At 48.0% G+C, this 23,964-nt stretch overlaps 1 protein-coding gene across 3 annotated transcripts in view; it reads left to right on the top strand.

Annotated features, from left to right (window-relative positions):
• LOC144773424 (N-acetylated-alpha-linked acidic dipeptidase 2-like) overlaps positions 1 to 23,964 on the top strand; it is a 776,499-nt gene that overhangs the window by 5,114 nt on the left and 747,421 nt on the right. Inside the window, exons 1-2 of one of the 3 annotated variants that reach the window (XM_078658416.1) lie at positions 8,053 to 8,137; positions 8,282 to 8,602. In XM_078658416.1, coding sequence (XP_078514542.1) covers positions 8,136 to 8,137; positions 8,282 to 8,602 — 323 coding nt within the window. In that variant the 5' untranslated portion in view covers positions 8,053 to 8,135. Of the gene's footprint in view, positions 1 to 8,052; positions 8,138 to 8,281; positions 8,603 to 23,964 lie in introns of those variants that run through there. The other 2 variants (XM_078658418.1, XM_078658417.1) reach the window with 2 other exon arrangements.

The raw sequence follows: 23,964 nt of genomic DNA, 5'->3' as shown, positions 1-23,964 counted from the left end.
GTGTGAGTGGTGTTGTGTGTGTGAGTGGCGTTGCTTGTGTGAGTGGCGTTGCATGTGTGAGTGGCGTTGGGTGTGTGAGTGGCGTTGCGTGTGTGAGTGGCGTTGCGTGTGTGAGTGGCGTTGCATGTGTGAGTGGCGTTGCATGTGTGAGTGGCGTTGTGTGTGTGAGTGGCGTTGCGTGTGTGAGTGGGGTTGCGTGTGTGAGTGGCTTTGCGTGTGTGAGTGGCATTGCGTGTGTGAGTGGCGTTGCGTGTGTGAGTGGCATTGCGTGTGTGAGTGGCGTTGCATGTGTGAGTGGCGTTGCGTGTGTGAGTGGCGTTGCGTGGGTGAGTTGTGTTGCGTGTGTGAGTGGCGTTGCGTGTGTGAGTGGCGTTAGGTGTGTGAGTGGCGTTGCGTGGATGAGTGGCGTTGCGTGGGTGAGTTGTGTTGCGTGTGTGAGTGGTGTTGCTTGGGTGAGTGGCGTTGCGTGGATGAGTGGCGTTGCGTGGATGAGTGGCGTTGCGTGGATGAGTGGGGTTGCGTGGATGAGTTGCGTTGCGTGTGTGAGTGGTGTTGCTTGGGTGAGTGGCGTTGCGTGGGTGAGTGTGGTGTTGCATGGATGATAGTGGGCTTGCGTGGGTGTGAGTGGCGTTGCGTGTCTGTAAGTGTTGCTGTGTGGGTGAAAGTGGCACAGAGCCTTTGATGTGGCCTGGCGCAGGAAAAATGCTGCTGCTGCTAATTAAATACAAGAGTGGCCGGGAAGCGGCCGGGAAACACAAGTACGGCCGGCCACATAATTAGGGGAGGAGAAGCCGCACAGCACACGCTGGGAGAAGCCCTTTGATGTGCTGTGCGGCCGGGATGCGCGCTCTGTGCTGGGGGAGGGCCATTAGCCTGAACTCGCGGCAAGATCAAACGAAGGGTGGGAGGGACATTGAGGAACAGATGGCCATGAAAGTGTATAGGCCAAAAGCGCGTGCCTGTGGCCACGTGCACTCGAAGAAAACGCCACGAAAAAAAGCGGTGGTTTCACAATCAGTTCGAGCACTTGAATTCTCGCCATTTCCCATTCCTTCGGAATGGTAAAGGCGAGACCTAAAAATGGTTCTTTTCTTGATGCAGAGCAAGTGTAAAGATCTGAGTAAAGTTATGGACAAGGCGAGGTGGAAGGTTGTGAATGAGACGGGAAGCAGTATTCTGGACAACGTGTAGTTTTGCTAATAACATCACATTGGCCGAGGCAAGTAATGAATTGCCGTAATCCAGTCTGCTCATTATAAGTGCTTGTACCAACGCCTTAATTGCTGAGATCAGAAAAAAGAGAAGCGCTTTCGTCAGCAAGCCCATCGTGCGACAACAGTTGCCTGTATTGGCAAGGACCTGCACTTTTCTCAGAGCAAAAATCTTGCCCTGCTTAGCACCGTTTTGCTTCCACTATACGTTACTATGGCAGATCAGCGCAAATGCCTATTGATTTCGTCCCAATGGCCAATCTATTGAGGGAGCCAGAGCGGGATTTGCATCAACTTGAATGCTTATTTGAAGGAGGTGTTAACAAGGGGGGAAATGTGCTAATGTATCCAAAAAAGGAAATAATTAATGTGTGCAGCAGTGCAAAGCACACGGCAATTGTGTGGAATTCTACTCAGTTTATCTGTTATAGAAATTTGTGCTGGAAGAGTACACTTCCTGTTTAAATCCGATACTAGATAGCGCACCCTCACCACTGCACCATGGTACAAGGCTGCATGTTGCACAAGGCAGCTTTGCTAGAGTGCCAGAGCAGGTGATGGTAGCTGGAGCAAGCCATCTTGGTGTCCATTGTTCTGTTCTGTGTTTCCCTCTTCGTGTAATGCAGCGTAGCAACTTTGGTTGCTGCACTCGGTTATGTGAAAATTTTTGAAATCTGGACCGAGTCTTGCTGCTGGTGGTCGGCTTTGTTATTTGGCCCATCCCAGCAGCAGGTTTTGGCCATGGATTGTGTACATCTAGATGCACATTTACATTTCTGGGCAGGAATGTTTATTCAGTTCATGTCCCCCCCCCCAAATAACTATAAGGCAGGTAACAAGTGCGGTACATGCAAATGAGATCCATGTTCATATAAGCTGATGGTGGTTAGCTTATAGGTAGAATTGTGCAGGGAGTTTCTTTCTTTTTTTGCATCTGAATGTACCTGATTGCAATTTTGATAGATGTGCTTGTTTGCTATGAACCACTGAAAGAAAAGAGCCAGTATTACTGTTGGAAAATGTTCCTCTCTGAGTGTCACCCCAACCTTATTTTACTGCCTGCTCCTCTTTTTCTGACCACCTTTTCTGTTGGCTTTAGGAGTCTGAGCACTTTACCACTGCTAACCAATGCTAAAATGCATGTACTCTCTCCTCTAAATACCCAATTGGCATATTTAATTTACTTATAAGTCCCTAGTAAAGTGTGCTACCGGTGCCCAGGCCCTGTAAATGAAATGCTACTAGTAAATGTAAATGTGGGTGTACTTGTAAAGCGCATTGCGACTCCAAGGAGTATCCTGGCGCTGAAGACCGCTGGGGAACCCGTCCTGGTTTTCCCTGTGAGATGGTCCCTTTCTGGGTATCTCCAAGGTGAAACCAGGCTTTCCCGGCGTCTGTGGGGGGCCGTTTTAGAGATGAGGCAAGCTTAATGCCCAGAGTTGCCGAGTGTGTTCCCTGGTTAGAGTAGGCACCAAGGCGAGAATTATCGAGTCCGTTTTTTACCCTGGTCCATGACCCTGACGCGTCGGGAATTGAACCCTGGTACCGGGCCGTTCTCTGCTTACGGGTCTGCCGCCTCTAACCAGTGAGCCACACCACTCCACAGTGGGCCTGCAGCACTGATTGTGCCACCCACTTAAGTAGCCCTTTAAAACATGTCGTAGGCCTGCTACTACAGACCCTGTGTGTGCATTTTTACTGCCATGTCGACTTGGCATTTAAAACCAATTGTCAAGTCCTAAACACCCCCTTTTATTACATATAAATCAACCCTAAGGTAAGACCTAGCTAGTACACAGGGAAGAGGCTATGTGATAAAAATGTAGGACATTTACTTTTAAATTTTGCATACCCAGGTAGTGAAAAACTCCCAAATTATTCAATTTTCACTACTGTGAGGCCCACCCATCTCTTAGGTTAACATTGGGATTTCCTTATTACACTTAATAGCTGTACTTCCTGAATGAGAAGGAGTAGCTCTGTCATGTTTCATGTCATTGGAATGGTAATGATAGATCCTCTTTACTGGTCAAGATTAATTTATCACTACCCTTTTAAAAATGGCACTTTTAGAAATATCGCTGATCTCATCCTTATGTGCACACAAAAGTCTTTTCCCAAACAATTAGGAGTTCCAAACTATTTCATCATAAGTTCATAGTATTTTATTCACTTTTTTATTTCATTGGTCAGTAATCATTTACTACTGTTTTTTGGAAGTTTTCGCTCTTATTTTCAGAGCATTATAATATTCCATTTATCAAACACATCCAATGCATTTCGGGGCCAGTTGGTGCCCCTTCATCAGGGATACTGCGATAAAAAAGGAAAGATACCGTGTAAGTATGGTGGGTGTCAATTGTGTGTGGGGGGCATGGGACAAACGTCATAGTGTCCGGTTATGGGGTCACCCTTAATAAAGCCAAAAGTACCTGTGAAGTGTGACAAAGAAAACGTCTTACGTGTGTTCTGGGATAGCGGTAGCATGGATCTAAAAGGAAAATTGCGCGTAGCAAAGTTACTTACAAGTTACTGCAAGAGTGCGCATAAGGTTATAAGCAGTATGCCGTTCTCACTTGATGAGGAACGGGACTAACCTGTGTACAAGGTTCATGGGTTCTGCCACACGGCGTTCCATTCGTCAACGATGAGATCAGCGGTCCGCTGACCTCACATTTTTGTTGTGATTACCTAACGCCGAGGGACACCTGACGTTACTTGTATGGCACCAACAAACTGGACGAACCTTTCGTACCAACATAGCTGTGCACCCCAGCACACTGTTCTTAGACTTTTAGAAATATAACATTTTTCTGCTCGTAGCACTGTGTGCCTGCAGCCTGTCTCCAATACATGTCTGGGGTGGGTGCCAGCTAGACTTTGTGCACTCTCTCAGGACAGCTTTATACAAAGGGAGCTTAGGTGTGACTGAGTGGCCGTCCACATCCTGACGGGCCATCCTGGGCTGGTTGGGAGGGAGAAGCTGACACTTACATCTGAATAGGCTGTGTCATGTCCCTACACAAAGGGCTGTTGTGAGTTTGGAGCCAGAGCTCGGAGGGAGACCTCTGTTGACTTCAAAGTCCCTCTTTGCCCCCACATCCACTTTAAAGGGGCAACTGGATATAAGTCCTGGTTCCCTGACCCCACTAAATCATACACTACTGTACCTGTGAAGGAACTCTGCTGTGCTGCTACCAGGACAGCCACTCTGCTGGAGTGCTGCTCTGGAAGAAGTGCTTTTCTTCAGTACTGCTCTTCTACCTGCTACCCTCTGCCCTGCTGAGGGAAGGACTGCTGTGCTGCTACCAGGACTGCCCATCTGCTGGGCTGCTGCTCTGGAAGAACTGCTTTTCTGTTGTATTGCTCTGCTGCTTGCTACCCTTTGCCCTGCTGAGGAAGAACTGGACTCTTTGACTAGAAGCCAGAGTGATCTCCAAGGGCATGCTGGCTTGCCTCCTGTTTTGAGACTCAGGAATATCATAGTTTCACCCCCTGCTCCAGTTCCTGGTCCATTGGAAGTGGATCCCGGTGCTTGCTCCAGTTGAAGCAACGCATCCTCTGCTGTGTGAACCAGAATTGCTGCATCGCCACTGTTGCAGAAAGGCTGCCCACTGAGAACTGTTCTGCAGCAAGGGCACCCTACTGCAGCAAGGGCGCCCTCTTGACTTAAAAACACAGAAGGCCGTACTCTGAACATTGCAGTACAAACAGTAACACTCTGAATAGGAGCCATCCAAGACTTCTTTAAAAGCTGGTCAAATTAGAGTATGTTCTAGTTCTTTGTTTAACTCTTGGCATGAACCTGAGAGCACATCATCCTTCATAAGCTATGGGACTATCAAATGTCTTTGGAAAAAAACAAAGGATCTACACTGGAGCCTGAAACAAAGACGCATCTTCCCAGTAACACTTACTCAGAGGTTAAGCCGTCCAGTGGATCAGAAGCTAAAGTCTTCCTTGAAATTTTCAGAAATCAGAATTCTCTTGAACCTTATATTCTGGTTGTCCATATTCTGTGATTGGTGGAGGCTCAGGTGACATTTGATGGTAAGGATCAGGCACATATGGCTTTGTCTGAGAGGAATGAAATATAGGATGATTATTCTGAGTGCAAGGTAACTTCACCTGAAAACCCACAGGGTTAATTAACTCAATGTGTTATCACAAACGACCCAAAACAATTATCGCTAAAATTTTACTGGTGAAGTATGAACTGGGATAAACTGAACGGACAACCAAATCTTTTTCTCTGCACAAAAAGAATGGGAACTTGATTTTAAAACGTCTGTAGGCTTTTCACGATTTTGGAATCATGTACATTTTCTGGAATGAGTTGTATGTTTTTTTAATTGACTAAAGTATTCTATAGCCACATGAAGAAAATAATCAATTTTGGAAGAAAACTTGCAAAAGAATAATGATACGTTAATAGCACTATGGGTAGTAATGTTATCAGAAAACTTTTACAACTGAAAGATAGTAAAGCCAGTTTTCTTGGGAAGTCTTACAGTAATAGCATAAACATTGTTACAGACTTTGATTTAATTGTTCTGTGTGGCCAATCAGATTGAGGAATTTATAAATATTTTCTCTGATGTCTTGCACATTTTCTTCAAAAATTGTGACAGATTTCTGAGTACCTCTAGCAAAAACGATTGTGTGAGATAATCAATGATGGCAAAATACATCTTCAGAAAAACACTGCATAATTTTTCAGTTGTGGAAATTGTCACCATTGTAATATAATATAATGCTATTGGTAGATGCAATGGTTATGCAAAATGTTTCTTGGAGCTTTGGGATTCGGGCCAAGGGTGAAAGATTAGTTGATGAATAGTCAAGTTTCAAGACTTTCCGGAACAGAAGAAGTTGGCCAAATGTTCTACGGCAGAAAGGAAGAGAATTACATTTTATGGCTCCATTATTGAGATTGCTTATCCTCGAGTTCTAGAACTGTGAAATCTAGGAATGGTAAGGAGGCATGCACCCGAAGAGCCAAGACAACAGATTTGGCTGTACTGATTACATTTTTCTTGCAGGTAAATTAGGCCAAACCGATGGAAAGCACACTGGACTATACACCTGGACTTAAACATGGTCATTTAGCAATAAGTGACCAATGCAACCAGGAATGCACAGAGTGTAAAATGGTTTGCTTAGACAGCTGCAAGGAGAGGTGAGCACCTGTAGTTTGAGCAAGCTGGAGTTGGTGAAGGATAAAGATGGGACTTCCTAAGAATAGGGATTTGCAATAGTGTAAACAACTGAAAACGGTGGCCTAAATTACAGGCTGATGAGTGTGAGCCTGCAAGAATAGAAACATGTTATGCATGAGTTTCAGCAATCGAAAGCGGGTGGATGATAGTTTGCTGGCGTGAGCCAATAACAGTTATTTATGGTCCTGATGGAAACACCAATTTCTTTCCGAGGATCCAGGGGAAGGGGTTCAGCCTCACTCTGGAGGTAAATATCCAGAAGGAAAAATAGATTTAGAGTTGTTATAAGCGGTTAAGAGGATCCTGGTCTTATAAGTGTTGAGTTTGGTTGACAAGTGACTCGTCCAATCTACAATTGAGGTCATGCAATTTTGAAAATTGTGATAGTCACCACCGTCAAGGTTTGGATATCATCGCATCGCTTAACCCATAAAATTAAATCAGGAGAGCAGCAAGCAGGCGGACATAACGATTAAAAAGAGTGGGGCTCAGGCAGGTGCCCTGAGGATCACCAGATGAAGGAGCTTTATCTGGAACAGAAAGGCGCTAACTAGATTGCTGGAGATATATATATTTGCTACATAGGGCTTCACACAATATTTTTCAGAAGATGCAACATAAGTAATACAATCTGTCTAGATTGTAAACAACCATTCAGGCGCTATCTATAGATAAAGCTGCAAAACTCTAGAAGGCTTAAAATGCAAGGATCTATTTTGAGCACAAATGAAGTCGACAATTGCTATTCTTGGAAAACCATATTCTTGGATTGTAAAACCAACTCCTCCATGACCTGAAACAGCAGAATCATGATACAGCTTCATAATTCTTCTGACAGAATAAACATAGCATTGGTGGCTGAAATAGTACTGTTTATTTTACCGAACAAAGGGATTCTTCAAATAAAGATCTTCCAAATCATTTGTTTTCAACTATTCTTGTACCATCTTTACTCTTTCCAGAAAACAGACAGAACCGCTCCAAGAACGTATTGTGGAATATAAGTAATAATGAAATCATAGTCCGGGCCTCTGGAATTACGCATCAGAGGTGACCACATTTTGTTGCAAGAAATGTCCAATTATGCGGCGTAATGAGGCACATTTTTTTTTTTTTATTCCTTCCTATTTCTATTCCATTTTTTTAACAGGTTAACGCTGTGTCGGCAAAAGGTTTCAACTCAGAATGAGTTTTAACACCCAAATACACAATAAGCATCTGAAACGGGATCAGTCAACTTTTACATAAGGTACCTCCACTGCGCAGCAACACGTGTCGCTGTCTTTTTTGTAATCTGTTTGATCCAGAAACCTTTTTTTAGTAAAATCGGTAGATTATACAGCAGATGATGGATTATGTGGCAAATACATAACTATGCGGAAAATGCAAAGGCCGCAAAATCGCATAATTCCTGTGGCTCTGCCTGTAGGCCAGTCCGACTCCACATCCCAGAGGCAGAGATGTGGATGATTGCGTGAGGGAGCGTCACAAAACTAAGTCGAATGACCTACATTATTTCCCGGTAGGGTGTTGTTTTTCGTGAACAAATTACTCAACCCGTTTTACAACATCAGTATGAATTTAAGGTAACGTCGTGCTTCGTCGTTGCGGCCCTCTGATAACTTCTCTTTGACCATTAACACGCATAGAGCAACAACACGGAATCTTTTGTGCCGCGCAATATGAAAAAGATATCATCAGATACATGTGAGTAGTTATGCGCTTTATTTTATTGGTCTTTAATGTCAGTGCACTGTGTGCAACGGTTGTGAAGTAAGTGTACCCACAAGTGGAAGGTTGGTGCGCATCTGTAAACGAGTATATTTTCTAATCTCTTGTTTTGATTTCCAGGAGCGGAGATAACTCGACCTTTGCTTGGCAAGGGTGTAGCGCCTCTGATAACTCGGCGGAACTGGGCGCGAAGGGGCTTTACAAGCGAGGATCCGTCAATGATTGGCAAGCACGTCTCCCCTTGCGAAAACAACTGCTCGGAGCGGACAAGTGCTGTCCTGCGCCGCAAACATTTACACAAGAGTCATCAAGAAAGCTAGCATTCCACGTCAGAAGCGGCATGGGCAGCACGCACGAAGACGGCGTGGTCTACACAAACGCCTATCACGATACGGACTCACCGGGCAGTTCCTTAAGACATCGCGAGACTCACTGTTCCAGGTAACACTTTTTACTGAACTTTTTGTTTTTTTTGGTTTCCGGTTCAGTAACCAATGGTGTGTTGCAGTGTCAGGCTGGTTCAGAAAATTGGCCCAAGCACCAATGTAAAAGTGGCCCCATTACCAATCAGATGGCTCAAAAATTGGCCCACTTTTGCAAATCGGACAGTTTTGAACTTGTAAAGATATGCTGTATGGGGTTTGTGTAAGGTTTGGGAAACTTCATGCATTGGGGCTGGTTGCAGGGAATGTTTGTGGCAGTATCAAGGGAATCAACAGTGAAAACTCCCCCCCCCCCAACTCCCCCCCCCCCCGCCCGCCATAAAACAGGCCCAGAAATAGCCAGACATGCCAACACACTGACCAAGACCAGCCCTTCTGGCACTACCAGGTTGCCCTGTGGGCCTGGTGTGTGGGTGCCACTCAGGCATAATCTACCAGAACACTAGCAGAGATTACCGGGTTCATAGGTTAAACACTTCTGGTTGAACATGACTAATGTGCAGACTGAAGCTGGTTGGACTCTGGTGGACTTCTTACTTTTATGAACTGATAACAGTGCTTTTTTTTTTTACAAAGCTACAGAAGTCCAGAACACCTGGGGTGGAGGGGTGGAGGGGGGGGTAGAATGTGTTTGATTCACATAAATGCAGAAATTTAGGTTACAATTGGAATCTGCCCCCTCTGAAATTGAACTCTGTAACCTAGAAAATGTTAATTAAAGGAGCACTGTATGGCTGACTAGTTATTCCCTAAGAAACTAGTCATTTGTGTCACACTGATCTCAAAATCTATCAAGGATCCAAACTCCAAAAATTTAATATCAGATATGATCCTGTAGAAAGCATCAGATTGCATGTGTATTATTTTTATTCTTTCTTTTTATTGCTTTATTTCTTTTCACATTTGTGATGTATAAAAATACAGCCACACGTTTCATCCCACAACCTGGGGACTTCTAAACGTCTGTTAAAATACATACAAAACAGCAATTTAAAAATCACGTGACCAACATTAGTACAAAAACGTTTTTATGATACTGAAATACAAAACATCCTACAAGACAGTAAGCCCATGCACAATCTAAATAACATTTAAGACAAATATTAAAACACATAGAACAATATTTAAATGTTCACTACATGTATCAATAAAGTTTGTGAAGACACAACAAAAAGAAAGACAATTGTATATTACACCCTTCATACGCGACAGCCTCTCTAGAACCTTGCATCTTGGCGTACTAAACACAGATTAAGTGGCAATTCACGGCATCTGGACGCCCTAAATAAAGATAAAAGCGGACTCCTTCATTCAATTGCGCCTTAGACCAGAGAGAGGAGTAAAGACACCCATATTGGGAAATTAAAGAAAAAATTAGGACACCGTGTTAATTAAATGTTGTTATCTAATCCCGCACCTTACGATTTGGTGAAATTTCACCGACCCCTTTATTTCTTCAAGATCAGCTCGCAAAGCTTTTACTGGTAACACAGAATTCCTGAGGAAGGCATTGGCCGAAACGCATTGATGATTGGTTCTATACATCATTACCAGGGATATTCTGATCTTAATTGTTGAATTAACTTAGATATTGTCATTAATCACTGTGATCAATCAACACATTGTTACCATCCACTGTGAACAACCGTTTCTTGTAAAATCATGTATCAACCACAGGATTATACTATACCATGTTCTAGTCACAATGAGATTGACTGATAGAAACAAGAAAGTGTTTATTATATGTATGAATTGAATGAATTATCATGTTGACTAAATGTATATATTTTTGATAAAAATATTATTAAAAAAATGACAAAAAAAGAATTTACCAATAAAAATAATATTCCTCAATAGTTTGAAATATTAATTGATTTTCTTTAGTGTTCAACATATAGATTGTTCTATGTATTTATGCACGAAACCCGGTGCCCTTTGTTCGTTTTTCTAAGCTAGTTATTCCTTGTTGGGGTTTATCCTAAATTGCAGGGGCCCCGTTACTTTTGTCAAAGAAAATATAAATCAGAGAGTGCCTCATAAGTGCTTCCATTTTACTAATCTCATAAGTTTAGTAGGTACCATAAAACAGAAAAACAATGGACTTCTCAAAATGTGTTATTTGTGAACTCTCTAAACTAAGTCGTCTCTCTGCAACATCATCTCTTGCTGCATACTAGTTGGAGTTTACCCTCAAACCATAGTGTCCGGAAGGCTTCTCTTTTACGCCTCCATCGATTTCTTTCACGTATTATCTGCTGACTTGTCACCTTTGTGATGCGGTTGTACAGTGTACACTTAGCAAATACGTTTTATATCCCTGAGATGGCATTGGTGGTGTCTTGGATCACATGACTTTGGGTAGAATTATTACTAATATTATTACCTTGATGCCAGAGGTGTTTAAACTATGGCCGTCTTGTATCACCTATGTAGGGACATTCCAAATTGATAAATACTTTTTCTATATTACTCCCGGCATCGCTGTATGATGCACTAAGGTGATCGCTGCTGGTAATCTTGCATGGTGTGGCCACTAATGTAATCTTGCCTGACTTGGTCACTACAAAAAAACGTAAAAATATTAGTTGCTCTGGATGTTTTTCATTGAGCATAAGTAGTCCATATTACGAAAAAGGTCAGAGACCCCCTGCCCTAGAAAGTGCTGATGCAGATATTAGATAATTCGATGATGTGGTAGCTATGATTTATATTGTATTGTATTGTATTGAAATTTCATTTATAGAGCACCTACTACCCCTGACGAGGCGCTTCAATTTATTCTGCTGAAGATTTAACAAATGATCTGAAAAGAGACGCATGTTCTCCATGTGCCTAAAAAGAGCAGATTAATTTTATTTTTTATACACTTTTCTCCATTCCTCATAATCCCAGCAAGAGTAGTGGTGATCCATAGGAAGTTAAATGAAAACTTATTGCAACTTTTCAGATCTTGTTCTAGGGAAGGAAGAAAAAAATACTGCTTACTGGTTAGAACAATGCAGTAATAGCATTTTAGAGAGATTTCAACCAAATCTATATCAGAAGGCACTGAGCATACACCTTGGATCCAATGGGAGTGATGCACACTTCCATCCCTCACCACAACCACCACTGACTACATACAGTACAAAATGTAAGACAAATAGCAGAAATGGATAATGGCTCATGAGATAAGAGCAAAAGTGGAAATACTGGATATCGCTCTATACCTTGACACAGGACTGGGCACGGATGTCTGCAGACCAATCTGGATACCTAAATACAAATGGAAGAACTTTTAGTCACCTGCCATTAAATATAAGAAATCAAACTTCTACAGTGAGAGCATATACCTTTAAATTATCTCTGTGTATCCAACTCTCAGGGGTATATTCATAAGGACGTAACTCCGATTTATCCCCAACTTACTGCATCGAAAGCGGAGATACATTTAACACCCCTTTCACAAGCTGGTGCAAACTGCGGACATCGCCAGTATTCCTGCGATAACTGCTCCAAAATTTACTACTACGGTGGACACCACCAACTAACCTTCATGAGATGCGGAGTAGGCGTTCCCGTGCAGAAACACATGAAAAAACCACAACACCACTTTCACAACAAAATGCCAGAACTGCGATGCGAGTCAAAACCACGCGATAAGCCGCGGTAGCAGCAGGTATTCAACACTTGCCTCCAGCAGGTGTAAAGCCAGAAAACTACCTTCAGCAGACAACGGAGCCCCGCACAAAGCCACACCAGAAGAAAAACAGACGCCATGGTGCTACTCATCATGCAGCTCGGAGCCCCAACAGGGCCACAACACCCACCACCACCACCCCCAGGACCCGGACCTCCCCCCCCGGACCACCACCAAGGCAGCGCAGAGTAAGACAGCGGACCTACTGAAAACGCACCAGTCTCACAGACCTGAAACCCGAGGAAGTCATTGCCCACTACAGGCTGAAAAGGACAACCATCATCCGCATCATGACCCACATCGCCCACAGGTTGACGGTCTCAACACAGCGGAGAACCAACATCCCTCCGCAGACAAAGCTGCTGGCCGTGCTGCACCTGTTGGCCTCTGGTACCTTCCAACCAACAACTGCCAGAGTCGGAGGGGTCTCACAGCCAGCCCTATCAAAGTTCATCATACCTGTCCTGGATGCCATCCTCAGCTTCATACCCCACTACCTTAATTTCCCCCACAATGCGCAGGAACAGCAGGATACCAAGCAAGGCTTCTACGCCATAGCTGGATTCCCGGCCGTGTTGGGGGCAATAGACTGCACACATGTCCCACTTGTGCCCCCTGCGGATACTGCACACCACTGGTGCAACAGAAAGCACACGCATTCACTCAATGTGCAGGCAATAGTGGACCACCGGGGACTCTTCACCAATGTTGTTGCAAACTACCCAGGCAGTGTGCACGATTACTTCATCTTCCGACAGTCCGTCATCAACCAGCGCTTCCAGGATGGCACATATGGAACTGGACTGCTCGTTGGTAAGTGCCAAATCAACACACCACACACCTCAAAGCCAGCACCACACAACACACAACTGTGGGAATGCACCCGTGACCAAACCACATACAACATGGCAATCAACATGCCCACCTAGCAGACATGACAACACTACTCCACGGTGATCCTGGTCTATCCCTGCACACCATACAGCCATGTCATGGCACCACAGCCACAAAGCAGCTGGATGTGTGTAGAAGCGGAATGCAGCCATGTGTGAAGCATACAAGTGACTCATGAATGGGAATGTACACAACGACAAGTGAGGCGTGGATGTGCAGGACAGACGTGGGTATGCAAACCACAAAGATGTCCATGCAGGCCACAACTGCTGGTGACCGGAGAGTAGTGAACAGTGTACGCAAGTATGTCACCCCAGGCCGTGTTCCTGATAGCGGAAATGTTGCATGTTGCTTCCCTCCCTCTAGTGGGTGGTCCCTGAGTACGCCGGGGCTGTGCAGGTGGCTGGACCAAAACCCCGTGGCACAGAGCGTGGTTCTCTCCTGGAAAGGCCGTCACTGTCAGGGCGGTGTCTCGCAGTCCGCCATGAGGCTGATGCCCGTGAGCAGCAGGCCTGCAACTCAGTGCGCCTGCTGTACCCCAGGACGCTGATGCCCAGACCAGGCCTGCCTGCCTGAGTGCACCAAGGCCGCACTGCTCACCTGCCGGCACTGTCGTGTGTCAAAGAGGGGCCGGGGCAAGAGCCAAGACCCAGTCCTGCAATCTCTGCAGCCTCCGCAGACCATCACTGGCACTCATGACGTTGGCCCACATTGCTCCTTCCTCATTGACATACTCCACCGGCGTCACCTTCCTCACAGTAGGCCCACATGTGGAACTGTGTCCTGAGTTCTGATTGGCAGTGATCCCTTGTACATGGCGGCGGCCACAGCGCCAGACCCCCTTTGATCAGTGTGGCATAGTTCCATATGGCAGTCCGGCGACACCTGCGCCGTGAGTGACCACCCACTATGCCTCGGATGCACAGCGCCAGACAAGGGCCCATTGCCACGGGACGCTGACCTGCGGGAGACTGGGGTAGGGTCACGAGTAAAGTGCAGGTTTCCATCGATGTAAAAGGAGCTCATCACTGAGTGTCTTGGTGAACAGTGGAAGGTGGAACCCCAGGGCATGATGCAGAGAGCACATGCCAGCTGTGTCCGGCAACATGAAGGATAAGAATGCCACCTCATTATGCCAGACACCAAGTCCGTACCTGCACGTTGCTGATGACAACCCCCAAGCCACAGGCTGAGACACCAACTATGTTTCGCCGGAGGCTGACGGTGACCCTACCCCAGTCTCCCGCAGGTCAGCGTCCCGTGGCAATGGGCCCTTGTCTGGCGCTGTGCATCCGAGGCCACAAACCTTGTGCGGCTCCAGTCATACCACCTTGTAGTTTTGACTTTGAATTTTTGAATGCCTGATGACTGTTTAAGTTGTTGCCAGTACCAGCTACTCCCTGTGGGCTGGCTTACACTCACCCCTCACACAGCCAGCATGGTCGTCACTGGATTAGTGGGCCTGTTATCACATCCTGTCGGACCAAGTATTGACTCTTTTCTCCCTGCACTGTCACAGGTGATCAAGAATATGCACTCTGCCCTTGGATGATGACACCCCTCCGAGACATGAACACACCCGCCCAGAGGCAGTAGAATGCAGCCCACATACGCACCAGGGGCATCGTTGAAGGCACATTTAGCGCGTTGAAGTCATGTTTCAGGTGCCTGGACGTCACAGGTGGAAAGCTCCTGTACAGCCCGGACATCGTGTGCAAGATGGTTGTTGCATGCTGTGTATTGCACAATATCTGTGTACGCACCAAGGCCCCATGGATCCCAGTCCTAGAGGTACCGGACGATGATGGGGACGATGGGGCAGATGGCCCACATCCCACTGCAGCTGCGGCAGGAATGGCTTGTAGGAACATGATCATTGACAATTACTTCTCATGAGCACGTGACATTGTGGCCGTCCCTGGCAATCATGAGATAGTACGAGTTGCCCACAAACACAGCATGGGGGTATAAAACATATTTGCAGGGTGTACTTGTACATTGTCATGTCACAGTTTCCTGCTGTACCAGAAGTGATTTGCCATGTCGTGCACAGTTGCGTCACCAGTTGTGTCCTGTGTTCTGTTGTGGAGGTGTTGCTGTTTGTACCTTAATGTTGTCGAGGTGCACTTCTACTTATGTGTGTGTTCTGCACAGTGGTTGATTCGCTCGTGCGGCTCTGATTTGTCTGCCACTGGTCCCTTTCAGGCGGTGTGCACGTCAGTTCTGTGCTTCCAAGGTGATGAGATGTTGCAGACTTGGGTGACTTGTGCTCTTTTTCGGGTTGTGCCTCTTGGGCATGGTCTGTCCACAGATGTGCCGATGACGTCAGGGGTTGTTTGTGTAGGTCATGGGTACTCACAAACTTTCTCTCAGGGGCACAATATACAGTGTGGTTTGTGTCCGAGGGCCGCACTAGTGGGGGCAGGGTCAGTGGGGAAGGGGGCGGGGCTAGAGCAACATAAAAAACTGTGAGCATGAGGTTGATCACAGGTCCCTGCAGTGGACGCCTTCGTCCACTGAGCCACCATACCTGGCATACACACATCTCTCTTTCTCTTTCTTTCTTTCTCTCTTTCTTTCTCTCTCTCTCTCTATCTCTCTCTGTCTCCCTCCCTCTCTCCTTGTCTCCCTCTGTCTCACTCACTTTGACTGTCTCACTCACTCTGTCTCACTCCCTCTCTCTCTCCCTATCTCCCTCTGTCACCCTCTATCTCCTTCCCTCTTCCTCACTCTGTCTCCCTCCCTCTGTCTCCCTCCCTCTGTCTCCCACCCTCTGTCACCCTCCTCCCTCTGTCTGTTTCCCTCCCCCTGTCTGTCTCCCTCACTCCGTCTCCCTCCCTCTGTCTCCCTCCCTCTGCCCCCCTCCCTCTGTCTCCCTCCCTCTGCCTGTCCCTCTGTCTCCCTCTCTCCATCTCCGTCTCTGTGTCTCTCTCCCTCTGTCTCCCTCTCTCTGTCTCCCTCCCTCTGTCACCCGCCCTCTGTCACCCTCCCTCTGTCACCCTCCATCTGTCTCCCTCCCTCTGTCTCCTTCCCTCTGTCTGTCTCCCTCTGTCTGTCTCCCTCTCCCTTTGTCTCCCTTCCTCTGCCACCCTCCCTCTGTCTCCCTCCCTCTGTCACCCTCCCTCTGTATCCCTCCCTCTGTCTCCCTCCCTCGGTCACCCTCCCTCTGTCACCCTCTCCCTTTCTCTGTCTCCCTCCCTCTGTCTGTCTCCCACCCTCCATCTCTGTCCCTGTGTCTCCCTTCCTCTGTCTCCCACCCTCTGTCTCCCTCCGTCTGGGACACACCGCCTCAAAACGCCTTCCCTGTCGTCCTCCGGTGCTCTATTTTGGTCACAAGGGTTGTGATGTCACTGAGCACCAGGCGGGGGGTTGCGCGGCTCTGGGTCTCAGTTGAATGGGCTTGTGTCCACTGCGCACCCTGGTCTCGCCTGTTAGCTTGTTGGTCTAGTGGGGTTAGGTAGCAACCCCCTCCTCCTCACTCCTCAGGTTGCTGGTGTGGCCCCCTCCCATGCTTTACAGGTACGAGCAATGATGAATCACTGCCTTTATGCTCCCAGGCCACCTAGTCTCAGACTATTGCTATCTTGACGATCATGTGCAGCTGGACAAGGATTGGCAAGGTTGCGATATGTTTTAGTCTCTCCAGGGCCCCTTGGCCTTTTGCGTGCAAGGCAGCATTATCTCCTAGCCCACGCTAATGATTGAGCGGTTCCTGTGGTCTTTTGTAGGGCTGAGCTTGGCCCACTGTATGTGGTCAATGGTGCTTTACAGGAGGGCACGCCACTCAGATGCAGGGAGCACTCGCGTCGGTCTGGGATATTTTATGCCTTCTTCTGTTGTACGACGAGGAGGGATCCCACTGCTCTCGCACAGATCACACTGTGCCATCCAGATCCCCGGAGTGCAGCCGCGAGCTGAGCTCTCTGGCCAGGAATTGCTCCGGAACCACCCTCCTCCCCAGCGGGCCCGCACTATCCTCCGTGTTCACTGGTCTTGGCGGGGGGCAACCGTAGAGCTCCTTATTCTCCCCCGTCCCTCGCTTCGTAGACAGCATCACAGAGCAGCATAGAGGACTGGGCCACCTCACCAGGCAGCATGCGTTTCGACACTTACCAGGCTATTGGATGCTGAAACTATGAAATTTCACAATTCAAAACCCTACCTCTGACATTCCCGTTTTGAAAAATGAGCAAGCTTTTCTCAAAGTGACTTTAACCGGAACTGGCAACTTTGATACATTTTATTTTTCATTATCTATTTTCAAAATATGCATAACTATGTACTTTTCTTACTCTTAACACTTTTTGAATATATTTCCGGAGCTAAGCATACCAGTGAGTCATATGATGTTTAGTTAAGAACTTGTGAATAAACACACATATGCATTTTAATTTCTTATGATAATATGTGATTGTTTTGTAGCATGTATTTTCATTTGTATTTTCACATGAGGTAGAGTTGTTTTCTGCCACTCAGAATATATTAATAATGACTGTGCCTTGTAGGTGCTGATTACATGACCTGGGTTCATAGGCACTGGTCATTTCAGTGGAAAAAGTTTACGGCTTTAAGGGAGCAGGGGGTCTGCATGGATCTGCAGCGTACAGCCCCCAGACTTCTCGGGGCGATCTTCTCCCAAAGGACCCCTCCTACCTGCCGCCCTGGCTGAGGCAGCTTCCGGGACACACACACACACAGCCGCACTCGAGCACTTCACAGGTCTTTAAAAGACCATTTGCATGTTAATGGGGCTTGGTTGCATTTCACCTCTTCTTAGGCCCCTGCAGCTCCCCTCTATCACTGGAATCGCCCCGGCCCCGCAGCAGAGTCTCTCAGAGTCTCTCAGAGTTGCGCTGCTGAAACACTCAGTGTTTGCAGACACTCTAAACATTTTTTCAAAAACACGGGTACGATGTCAGCAAGGTGCGTGGGCCGCAAAGGAAGGCTTGCCGAACCACCAGCGGCCCGCGGGCCGTACTATGAGTACCCGTGGTGTAGGTGGTTGTGTCCAAGTGTGACCTGTTCCTTTCCGGTTGTGGTCCGCACTTAGCCACCTAAGTGTCGTGCTGTGTACATTGTCATGGAGTTGCACTGCAGCCATGCTACTGGTCATGTTGTGTCTCTTGCATTGTCAGTGTGGCTGACATATGTGCATGTTTGCTGTGTTTTGCACATGTGCATGTGTTGGTTGTGTGCTTGTAGATGTGTTGTGTGGGTGCCCTTTGGGCACATGGTGTACGTGGGTCTACTTGGTGTTTGTGTGTGTGCCATTGTGCCCGTCTCCCCCGTCCACCCACTCCCTGGTCGGTGTATTCTTGGGTGTTCATCCATGGGGATTGGGAGGTACATGTTGTCCTCTGCAGTGGCTCAGGGTGCATCCGTGGGACTACGCAGTCGATGTCATTTATGGTGGCAATTTCCGTCTGCTGTTCTTGTGCTTTTTTCGGCATTACGCGTGGGGATTGCTGGCCTCCCGTTGGTTGTCACTGTTTTCTTATCGCGTTTGGGCACATCGTGTCTTTTTCTGCGTTGAGGTTTGTGTTTTTATCTCCGTTGTGGTGGTTGTATCACAGACATTGGCCGCTTTTTTGGTGAACTATCTCATGGTACCACAGTGTTGTGAATTTCACGTTGACACAGGGTTATTTTCCCGCAATGGGCTGCGATGTGTAAAGTTGGGTTGGCATTTTTTGGTGATATTTAGCACACGTTCTTGTGACTATACCCCTCTGTTGAAAATAATTGGGGGGCACTACCAACCAGAATATAAGATCCTTAAGTATTGCCCGGCGGTGTCGCCTCTTGAACCCACAAAGAAGTTAAACTATTGAAGAGGCAGGCGCTGGAGTCTGGAAGGCAGGAAACAAGGTTTTTATTCTCTCCGGAGGAGAACACAACGAAACGGACAGAAGGTATCGTTCTGAGGTGCTCTAACTGCATCCCTGAGGCCTGGCCTCTTATACACACGTTTATCTGTTTATTGCATGTAACACATTCTCGTCGATACTTTGATGTACGGAAAGACATCCTCAGAATCCCCCCCTTCCCAGCCCGTTCCCACGCAAGGTTACAGTGGAAGTCCCCGCCCCGTTCACAACAGGTGATGATCATCGCGCAGCTGGATATTCCGCCGATTCACGGTGTGTGTGGGGTTCGATTGGATCTCGTGGGATGGGGGGGGGCTTTGATCATCTCGGGGGTCCTTTGAGGAGGGAAGCTTTCTATTGTACGGGGAGGGGCAAGGGATTGGTATCGGCAGAGCTGGGTGTCGGCCTGGGAACGGGGAAGACAAACGAGCACACGGGAAAAGGGGTTTGCATCAAAGGGCCGGGGATCATAAATGGGAAGAAGGGAGGTGTTGCGCTGGGAACAAGACGAGGGCCTGGGGCAGAGCAGCGCCGAAGAGGGGTTTTATGATTCGCGGCAGGTGCAGGCAGGGGGGTTGTCAGCGAAGCTAGGAGGGAGAGAGAGGCGCGCTGGCTCTCGGCGAGAGCAGGGAAGCCATGGTGCCCAAAATGGCGGCTGTTTTACGCGCACAAAAGGTTTAAGGAGAGCAAGAGGGCGCCGATAATGTTGACGGTTTCAGCCCAACTTTCAACAGTCCCCCCTTTTCAACATATCTAGCCACCTTGCTTTACTCAATGTCAATTTTCATCAAATTCCTAACTTCGGTATCATACAATGCTCTCATATGTTCGCTTCCAATGTCCACAGTTTTGGGAAAAATACAACTCGCACATAAAGAACACATAGGTGGCAAACATTGAATTCCTAAGCATAGGCCACATATTACAACTACGGGAATCAGGATAATGGTGAGCAGTCTCCAGCCCCAGCTTTTGACGGTGTCCCAGAACCAACCACCAAGCGACCATTCTTCTTGCTCTTGGTGAACTTCCGAAGAGAGTCTGTGAAGATGTTCGATGGCTTTGTACACTGAGGGTGAGTTGTCCGGTATGTATGTACAACAGCTGGACCCAATAATGCGGCATGCTCCTCCACGGTCCGCCAGAACCACATCTAGAACGAGGCGGTTCTGAAGAGCCACCAAACGGACCGCTTGGAGCTCGGCAGTGTTGTTGGCAAAGATGCCCGCTGTGATGTTCATGGTTGTCTCGACTGCCTGAGTCAAATGTCGGATGGCACGGCTGTTTGCCATCGGGCCCCAGAGGGGGACGAGTCCTTTCATAGCATCGAGGAACTGCGCCCCTGTTGAGTCGGCTTGCTCAACGTCTTTGGCTCGTTTTTGCCTGTGGTGATTCGCTGGGGCCACATAAGTTGGAGGAAGGACGAAGGAGATGTAGCAAGTGCCCCCCCAGCCTTTGGGGAGCCAGGTGTAGGCCTTCGTGCCGCAGATGAAATACATGTTTGGGGATGACACAAAGGAAGGTGGATCCGTGGAATCCAGAGTGCTGGTAAAGCGGCAAGCGCTGCGACCCACCAGCTGTGTCCCAAGTCCTTCTACACACATGTGGCCTGTGACGTTGATGACCGACAGGGCCACAGTCAGAGTGGCAGCCGTTCGTTTCCGCAGATAGGAGAAGGTGGGTCTGGTTGGATTGTTGAACACCTGCATTTCGATTCGTTCTTTGGCCGGGATGTCCATTTGGATCGAGTCGCTGGGGGTCAGCGGGCAGAAGTGTGTCTTTGTCTTGTTTCGCCCGGCCCCATGAGAAGAATGTGCTGCAGTTCTGCTGGAGGTGGCATTGCCCGTATAGCTCTCTTGCAGGAGGATCAGCCAGGCAAGGCAGGAGCCGTGGACGGAGAAGGGTGAAGGGATGAATGGTATTGAATGTCCAGTGGCATGGGGTAGCAACCCACAGATCCAGCAGTTGGTGGTGTTGGTGGCAAGATTGTGCTGGTGAAGTAGCTGCACGAAAGAGTTGTTCCAAAACTCCTTTCGCCTCTCTCTTAGTTGAGGAGAGAGCGAAATTAGATGATGTTCCTTCATGGTGGTAGGCTGAGCAGTGGTTAGGAATGTTTCGTGAGCAGGTGCGTGTTCTTCCATAATCCAGAGCGTAGTCATGAGGAGAAAACAGAGGAGGATTACGATGAAGAGTGCAATTGTCTTTGAGCTATGGAGTCTGTCTATTCTCGGATTTCTGTAGTGGGTATTTCCTGCTGTCTCCGTCGGCTTCTTATTTGGCGCTTCCATCATCTTCTTATCTGGCGCTTCCATCATCTTCGTCTTCAAGGTGCTCGGTAGTGGGCAGGACCACAGACTTAGTTTTAGCTTCTCTCCAGGTAACCCTTGGTAGTTTGGGTCACCGTTCTGAGATCCTTTAACCTAGTCCGTGGCCTACTTAGCCGAAGCTCCCTCCTTTCGACGCAGGAAATACCCTTCTCGAGATGGCACAGTGGGGTCAGGATGTTTTGAAAGTTCAAGTGTCTCAGTATCAGGGTAGCAGTTCAACGATGGTCGGTCCTGGTTCAGGAGCTCTTCTTGGGTGTTGACGGTGTCTGTCGTGGCCAGGGCTGGAGAGACCTTTTTGCAGTGATGAGCGTGCAGCCAGTGTTTCTTCCCCTCCACTCGAAGTGCGGTCCGAGTGGTGATCAGCACTTGCCAGGGGCCCGTCCACCGGGGTTCCAAACTCTTTGATCGCTGAAAATTTCGGATCAGCACGAAGTCCCCCGGCTGGATGGCGTGACCCGGACCCCTGGAAGCATCGGGGATGGCCTGCTGCACCTGCTGATGAAGGACAGACAAAGTTTCAGTCAATTTGTACAGATAATCAGACATTAGGACATCCGGAACGTCATGAATGGAAGTTGGTTTCGGGGCAGACCAGACGCTCATGGGTCGACCGAAGACAACTTCATAAGGGGTTAAGTGATGTCGGGTGGGGGTAGAGCGCATTGATAGCAATGCCAATGGGAGGGCGTCTGGCCATTTCAGGCCCGTCGTAGCCACTATTTTGGCCAGTTTAAGCTTTAGTGTGGCATTGTGTCGTTCGACAAGCCCAGCAGATTGAGGGTGGAAGACTGCGTGGAATTTCTGTTTAATACCCAGCCCATTTAGGATGAGCTGGATAACTTTGGCTACAAAGTGGGGGCCATTATCACTCCATAAAACACGACAGAGGCCATAACGGGGGAAAAACTCCTTTAACAGAACCTTTGCAGTGGCCATAGCGGTGTTGTCACGGGTTGGATATGCTTCCACCCACTTGCTAAATGCGCACACCACGACGAGTACATATTTCAGGCCTTGGCATCTGTCTAGCTGGATGTAGTCCATCTGCAGGACTTCAAATGGGTGGTTTGGGACCCCAAATCCCCCCCGGGGTACTACAGTTCCTTTCCCGGGGTTGTGTTGCAGGCATATTAAGCATTGTTGGACCAGGCGTTTGGCGGAATCTGGGATCTTGTCATTGTGCCAAACCCTGGAGACAAGTTCGATCATGGGGGCTGATCCTATGTGGGCAGGGGAGTGTGCCATGGTTAATATGGGAATCAAGTACGAATCAGGTAGCAACCATCTGTTCGTGTCTTTTGTCCGCCAGCAGCCTTCATCGTCTTTCAATCCCACCCGTGTCCATTCAGTCAATTCGTGTTGTGTGCTAGTCGTTTGTATGTCTCTAATTGTGTCCTTGGCGTCAGTCCAGTTTTCTGCTTGCGACCTGGTCACGTACATATGTGTTGTCGTTCTATTTTCAGCTGTCGTTCGGGCGGTGATGTCGGCTAGTGCATTTCCCTGTCCAATAATGTCTGTCACTTTCTTGTGTGCCTGGCATTTGATAACGGCAAGTTTGTTGGGGAGGAGGACAGCTTCGATTAAGGCGGAGACTAAATCCCCGTGCAAAATGGGTGTGCCGTGTGAGGTCAAGTATCCTCTCTCCCTCCAGAGGAGCCCAAAATGGTGAACCACCCCGAAGGCATACTGGCTGTCGGTGTAAATGTTCGCTGTGGTTCCTGTTGCCAGGATGCAGGCTCGCGTCAAAGCAATCAGTTCCGCTGCCTGGGCAGATCGCTGGGTGATGCGGGCTGTTTCTACTACAGTTCGAGCCGTGGTGACTGCATAGGCAGCGGAAGTGGTACCATCGGAGAGTTTGATGCAAGAACCGTCCACCCACAACTCCCCGTCGGGGTCAGGGAAAGCTGTGTCTCTGAGATCGACCCTACTCCTGGTCTGTTCGTCCGTAAGAGTCACGCAGTCATGTACGGGGTGCACATTGGGATCGTTCTCTGGCAAGGGTAACAGAGTTGCTGGGTTCAGTGTGGTGCATCTTTTCAGGGTGATATGGGGGGCAAGCAAGGTCAGTTCGTATCCAGTCAGTCGTGCACTCGTCAGATGTTGCGTCTTGGTTTGGTTTAGGAGGGTGTCGACTGCATGGGGTACCAGTACCGTGAGGGAATTCGAGAGTACAATCCCCTCACTCTGTCGGATAGAGACTGCAGCAGCAGCTACAGCTCGAAGGCAGGCAGGCAAGGCTCTGGCGACAGGGTCAAGAGTGGCAGAGAAGTAAGCGCACGGTCGTTGCTTAGGGCCGATGGCCTGGGTCAGGACAGATAAAGCGCACCCCTCCCTTTCGTGAGTGTAAAGGGAGAAGGGCTTTTTGTAATCAGGGGTACCCAGGACAGGGGCTGAGCAAAGGGCATCTCGCAGTTCTGTGAAGGAAGTTTGACACTCAGGAGTCCAAGGGAGTGGGAAAGGGACGTCTTTGTTTAGCAGAGAAAGCAGTGGTTTTACAACGAGGCTGAAGTTTGGTAACCATTGTCGGCAGAAGGAGGTGAGGCCTAATAGGGAGCGAACCTGCTTCTGGGTTTTAGGGACAGGGGTATCTAGA

Source organism: Lissotriton helveticus, chromosome 8 (assembly GCF_964261635.1).
Source record: "Lissotriton helveticus chromosome 8, aLisHel1.1, whole genome shotgun sequence".
NCBI classification, from domain to species: Eukaryota; Metazoa; Chordata; class Amphibia; order Caudata; family Salamandridae; genus Lissotriton; species Lissotriton helveticus.
The sequence above is the reverse complement of the archived record's forward strand: the minus strand, read 5'-3'. Positions and strand labels throughout refer to the sequence as shown.